The sequence below is a fragment of the Phoxinus phoxinus genome (genome assembly GCF_949152265.1).
Source record: "Phoxinus phoxinus genome assembly, chromosome: 13".
Lineage (NCBI taxonomy): Eukaryota > Metazoa > Chordata > Actinopteri > Cypriniformes > Leuciscidae > Phoxinus > Phoxinus phoxinus.
The window spans coordinates 21,776,213-21,782,310 of NC_136888.1; the positions used below are offsets into that span (position 1 = coordinate 21,776,213).

At 38.8% G+C, this 6,098-nt stretch overlaps 1 protein-coding gene across 13 annotated transcripts in view; it reads left to right on the plus strand.

The window, feature by feature from the left end:
- The window catches only part of grid1a (glutamate receptor, ionotropic, delta 1a), a 309,909-nt gene extending 304,552 nt beyond the window's left edge, over window positions 1-5,357 (plus strand). For 11 of the 13 annotated variants that reach the window (XM_079633397.1, XM_079633398.1, XM_079633396.1 and 8 more), the window contains one exon: window positions 4,596-5,350. In XM_079633397.1, the coding sequence (XP_079489523.1) occupies window positions 4,596-5,009 (414 nt within the window). In that variant the 3' untranslated portion in view covers window positions 5,010-5,350. Of the gene's footprint in view, window positions 1-2,667; window positions 2,804-4,595 lie in introns of all 13 variants that reach the window. The other 2 variants (XM_079633394.1, XM_079633402.1) reach the window with 2 other exon arrangements.
- The last annotated feature ends 741 nt before the right edge of the window (window positions 5,358-6,098 follow it).

Sequence of the window (6,098 nt, forward strand, 5' to 3'; positions counted from 1 at the left end):
GCGTGTTTTTAAAAAGTTGCCAGCCACCAACTTGGCGTTTTTGATAATTTTCACAAAACTTTCATGGCCCCCAGAATACTTTGTTGTATGGATATCTGAACATGCAATATAACAAACGAAATAACAGACCCTCTGTTTTTAAACAAAAAGAATGCATTCTTTTTGATCAACACTTGAATGTGGGCAAGTTTCATAAAAAAAAGCAACATCTTGGGCAAAAAAGCGGAGAAAATCATGTTTTTGTCAAAGCCTGGATCAGATTCAGAACGATGATTAAAACATAGATGGTGTAGATTGAATCCATCAATACCTTCACAACAAAGCTTCACAGTCCTATACAACTTCCCTGGTCGACATTTCATTCTTTAACATTAGGCAGTTTTGATTTAAATGCTGTTTAATGTTGATGATCGCGTTATTTTACATATGATAACATGAGAGCGCTTGTTTCTGCATCTTCCTCACACATGTTTTGATCTGGAGATTCAGTACTCTTTCAGAAGATGTCATAGTGCCCCCTACCGTATAACAGTGAAAACACGGAAAGCCGGAAAATTCTGTCAATGGCGGGGAAGCGTTTTCACACAAATTATGGAAATTTCCGTCAATGACGGGGAAAGAATTAAATGCATGTTGTTGTTTTTTTTAAACGATTCATCTCAGTGTTTTTTTTTAACGATTCATCTCAGTATTTTTTTTAGTTTGACCTCATGATGTTTAATCAAAATATGTCAGACTTCTCTGTGGTGACATATGCTGGACTTTTCCAAACATTTTGGCTCACGCTCACAATAATCGGCCTCCATTTTTTAGTGCAACGCCCACAGCAATAAGTTTTTTAGATGATGACACAACACTATGTACTGTATGTTCTACAAGACCCCCCTCACCCTCCCCCTCCCTTTCCATTAAACATTTTATTGGAATGCCCCTTTTTTAATGCATGTAGACAACCTTTTTAGGTCCCACTTTATATTAAGTGGCTTTAAGTACTATGTACTTACATCGAAAAAATAAGTACAATGTACTTATTGTGTTCAAGTTTTATTGTAAAACACTTTTGCTGCTATGCGGTGTGATACGGGTAAGGTTAGGGACAGGTGTGCTGGTATGGTTAAGTTTAATGGTGGGTTAAGGTGTAAGGGAAGGGTCAACTGTGTAATTACAAATGTAATTACATACATTAATTACAGCTGTAATTACATGCAGGTATTTTAAAAATATAAGTACTATGTAAAAACATGTATGTACACAATAAGTCCATTGTATCAAATTATTAATTTCAATACTTATTAATGTAAGTACATAGTACTTAAAGCCACTTAATATAAAGTGGGACCCATTTTTATGCTGTAAGTTCCCCTAAGGACTTAGTAAGATTTTACCAGGAAAGGTTTTAGATTTGTTTACTTTTCTTTTTGTTTGGTTTTATTTGTTTATTGTATTTATACAACTCTTGTATTTTTTGCCATGAAGATAGCCTCAGGTGTTGACAGGGCAAGAAAATCTATACTACTACATCTACATCTCAAAGGCCAGTTGTCTCTATTGTAAAAGTCAACGGGACTCAAAACTTTCAACCTTCATAAACTATTAAACTATCGTGAAATTAATCCATATGATTCAACCACAAATATCATGCTGTTTTGGTCACAAAATGTGCAAAAATAAAAAATAAATGATAATAATTTCACGCTATTTGTCCATGTCCATTTTGGAGCTTTAAATGTTGGGGTCCCGGTGACTTTATAATGGATTAAACTGCTAAAACATCCTTCAAAATATTTTCTTTTGTGTTCCACACAAATCATACGAGCTTGGAACCACAGAAAATAATCAAATTTTGGATGCACTGTTAAGTGTATACAGTATGATAGCTTTTGTATTCAAATCCATTAGCTCTTTGTTATGGGCAAACTACTTATTTAGTTCTATTATTTAAAATGATGTTTCCAAGTAGCTTTCTGCATACGAACATCCCCAATTTGCAATATCACTCAATTCTATGTCTTCTGCTACTTCAGCTAGGTTGTTAGGCAAAGGTTGTTCCTGGATCCCTAAACTAAAGTGTGTGCAATGAGAAAGCCAGTGACTGATTGACTTTTGTTCAATTGTTCTGCAGTTACTCTTCCGTCCTTGTCTGCTCTCCTTCTCTCCTTTCCCTTTGGTGATATCTTGAGTTGAGGCAAGCACGTTGGCGAGAGCAACAGCTCATAAACCACATATTATAGCTCAGGAATGTTGATTAACAATAACATAATATTACATTTTGCAGACATTGTTGAATAATAGCAACCAGAATTCTGTATTATGACTACCATTTGTCAACTGCTTGAAATTTGACTGGATTTGAATTAGTATCACATAAAGAGATAAGAACGTTTACTGGGTTCAAGACTATATTGCTTTCACCGACTTCTTGTTCTCGCTTTAAGGTGTTCAGTCTGCCATATGCCTGTACAATTTGACTGTTTCTTTTATGTATGGTTTTGTTTTTAGTTTCTGATATACTCTGTAAGAAGGGAGTGATTGGAGCTCTGGCAAGCAATAAGAACCACACAATAACCAACTTTACACATTTTACGTTTTATATCCCTCTCTGTGTCTTCTTATTGCAATTATATGCCAATGTCCAGGTAGTCACAGGTTCTCTATGGTCTCATACAGGACACTAAGGGCTGCACTCTGGAGATGGCATCTGGCTCATTGGCATATAATGAAATTGCAACTGCTGCAGGATACGCACGGGACGTTTGCCCAGAGAGAGAAAGAGACTGGGAAGACACGCAGGCTTTTTACACAGGTCAGCCGAGACCTGAGCAGGGATACCTGTCAGTGGGGTGAACAGGGCTTGAGAATATGAAGTCATTTTAGAGGAAGGACATGCGTTCTCCTGGAGCGGGCTAGGACTCTAGATAAATCAGATTACATATGTGGATGTGGGTGGTGAGGTAATTATGACTCACTCATGCATAGAGAACTAACTGATGACAGACACCCAGGCAGAGTCAGAGAGATTAATTCATCCATATTGTGTGGATTAATAAGTACTTTCTGTTTAGAGACTGATTATTTTATTCATGGAATCTCTTTGCCAAAGCAGCACTAACAGGAATCCCACTGTGTGCGCCTCTCCATTTCACTCGGCATTCTCATCAGAATCATCATCTGTTTGTCATCCATCAGATCACCCATTCAGTGGCCACACCGATGTCCCAAAATATTGCAATCTGGAATCCAAAAAAGAGATTGGCCTCCAGTTGTGTTGTTTGTCACAGCTGTAAGTGCCCCAAATTGGGCGTATTTTAATGGCAAATTAATGCATTTTTAATTAGAGGCACATTCAGACTTTCTAGTACAGCTTCATGAGCTCTACAGTAATTATCTCTTCATTGATCTTATGACTCAGAAACATAGTCTCATAATGTGACACCTCTAATTACCCATAAATGGTACAAAACTGTAGACTATAACGCTGATCCGCTGGCATCGACCCCGAAGACCTCTGCGATTGAGTTAAAGAGCTGATTCACCCAAAAGTAATTCACCCAAAATTACTCTGTCATGTCGTTCTAAACCAGTATTCATTTCTTTCTTAGAAACACAAAAGAAGACATTTTATAACCTGTTTTTGTCCATATAATAAAAAGTCAATGGGTTGAACTTCTTTTGTGTTCCAAAAAAGGAGGAAAGTGATACATGTTTGGAATGACAAGAGGGTGAGTGAATGATGACAATTTTCATTTCGGAGTGAACAATCCCATTGAAATGGCAAGGATGCATTACTGAGCTGACTTGTACTAAACAGAGAAGAAGAACAGTGATTAACAGAGTAGTCCTGGATGTAACGGTTATCAGCGTTTACTGAAAGCTTCATAGTATCGAGTCCACCCTCCTCACTCTCTTACGGAGGATGCATGGCAGGAGAATTAAATGACTATCAGAGCTGTGTGGGAAAAATGTAAGCAGTTAGCAGCAGCCTGTTAATGTTGGCTTGATTCTTTCATTAAGTGGCACGCCACGGCATCACTGGCGCATGACCGAAGCTATTTCACGGCGGTGCGTATCAAAGAATGAAGAAATACCTTTTTCATGGCTCCTCTGAAATAAGCCCGAAACATTGAAGCGCCGGGGCTTGTGTTTGCAATTCAATTTATGGCCCATGTTTCCCAGCACAGACTCTAATTTGCATCATTGATTTTTTTTTTTTTCATTTCGTAACTTTTCAGATATGAAGCTGTTTTAGCATTCAGACCTTTTGCTTGCTGGAGCGGGTGGGAGACGAGATGGATTTGATTTTATTTTTATGAGATTATTCCGTGCTGTCAGTAGTACGTTGTGTAATTGGTATCATTAATCAGAGCTGATGTGATTGTTGGAGCCCTTGGACAACACCTTCTGCTATTTTCTGAAAGATTGCATGCACTTCCACGTTCCTTTCATTCACATCTGTTTTTGCTTCAGTGTCCGTCCAATTTTTGCTTGTCATTTCTCATTTTCTTTCCGCCTTCCACCCCACAAATCAATTCCCACCTTTTCATCTTTCCTTCACCTTAGACTCTGTCTCAGTCGCCCTGTTTCTTTGTCATTCCCAGGACAAAGAGATGGATCTGGAGCAGGTTCACCAGCGTTTGAGTGGGCATATGGAGGACGATCTGGCGCACAAGCAGCTGCCAGGTCAGTCTCTGGAGATCTCTGCCCTGGACATGGGCAGCATGCGTCCACAGCAGAGCTCCCAGGAAGCCATGAGAGATTTCCCCCGTGGGGGCCTGTCCGTGACTTCGTTCCTCCAAGAGGGTCCTGGGGTCGGCCGCGTGCCCGGACGGAGCCTCCCCCTCCCGCTCAGCAGTTCCACTCTGCCGCCCTCCATGCGCTGCAAACACCGGGCGCCCAACGGAGGCCTTTTCCGCCAGAGCCCCGTAAAGACACCTATGCCCATCTCTTACCAGGCAATGCCCGGGGGACCCATCCCAGAAGCCATTGATCCAAGCCATGGGACCTCTATTTGAGCCAACCTGTCAGAGCGTTCTAAAGACTGCCAACCAGCCAATCACAAAAACTGAGTTTGGACCAGGTCTGGTTGCATTTATACAATTACATACATTCAAACCGATATGGAGATCTCTTTTTTTTCAGTACAGATACATATGACTGTGAGACGCTGAATTCCCTTGCCTGTACATATTTGTATATAATGAGAGACAGCAGTGAAGTCAAAGTGTATTTTGAATATTCATGATTTTTTTGAAGTTGAGTTTAAAAGACGTAATTACATCAAATACAGACTGTTTGAATGGCTTTGTAAATTTTGTTCTAAAATAAAATTGAGAATTCCTTGTGGATGTTTTCTAAGTGCCATGTTTAAAGTTTTTTTTTTAGTTGGAGTAGAGAAGATGGGGAGAAAACAACTGAAAGAAAAACAGTCTGTAAATATTTTGATCGTGTACGTTTTTGTTTAATATAAAGAGAAATGAATCAGTGAAACTGCAGGTTTGTGGAGGCACCGTCCGCATGACGTTAGATCCTAGGGAACGAAGTTTTTGTAGAATCACTTCATAGTCTCAGAGTATGTATAGAGAAAGAAGCTGTCTTAGGCTTTGACAGCCATGTGTACAAAAGCATCTGTAGTCTGCAGTGTACAAGACGCTTTATAACAGATACGTTCTAAAAGGGAGACATATGTACATTATATGTACCTGAAACTCTGCATACTCGTTTGTAATGACTAAAAGTCTTTTTAAAGTGTACTCTAAATACACAACTGAGAGAGAAATATGAACATATCAATGTAGTACAAAATAGTTATTTTAATTTGTAATAACATTTCACAATTTTCCTGTTTTCCTGTATTTTTTCCCGGTGAGAATGACTTCTTTCGAAAACATTTAAACATCTTCCAGACACCAAACTCTTAAACTTAAGTGTATGAATAAATTAACATTATCCTGAGATATTATTCCATGATACCCAGTGCCTAATCAATAAAGAATGATATATTTGCACTACAGAGTGCAGTTCTTAGCTGTCAATCAAACAAACATTTCGCCTGTTTCATTATAGCTATATCCTGTATATTTAGGGGATAGTCATAAAAGATG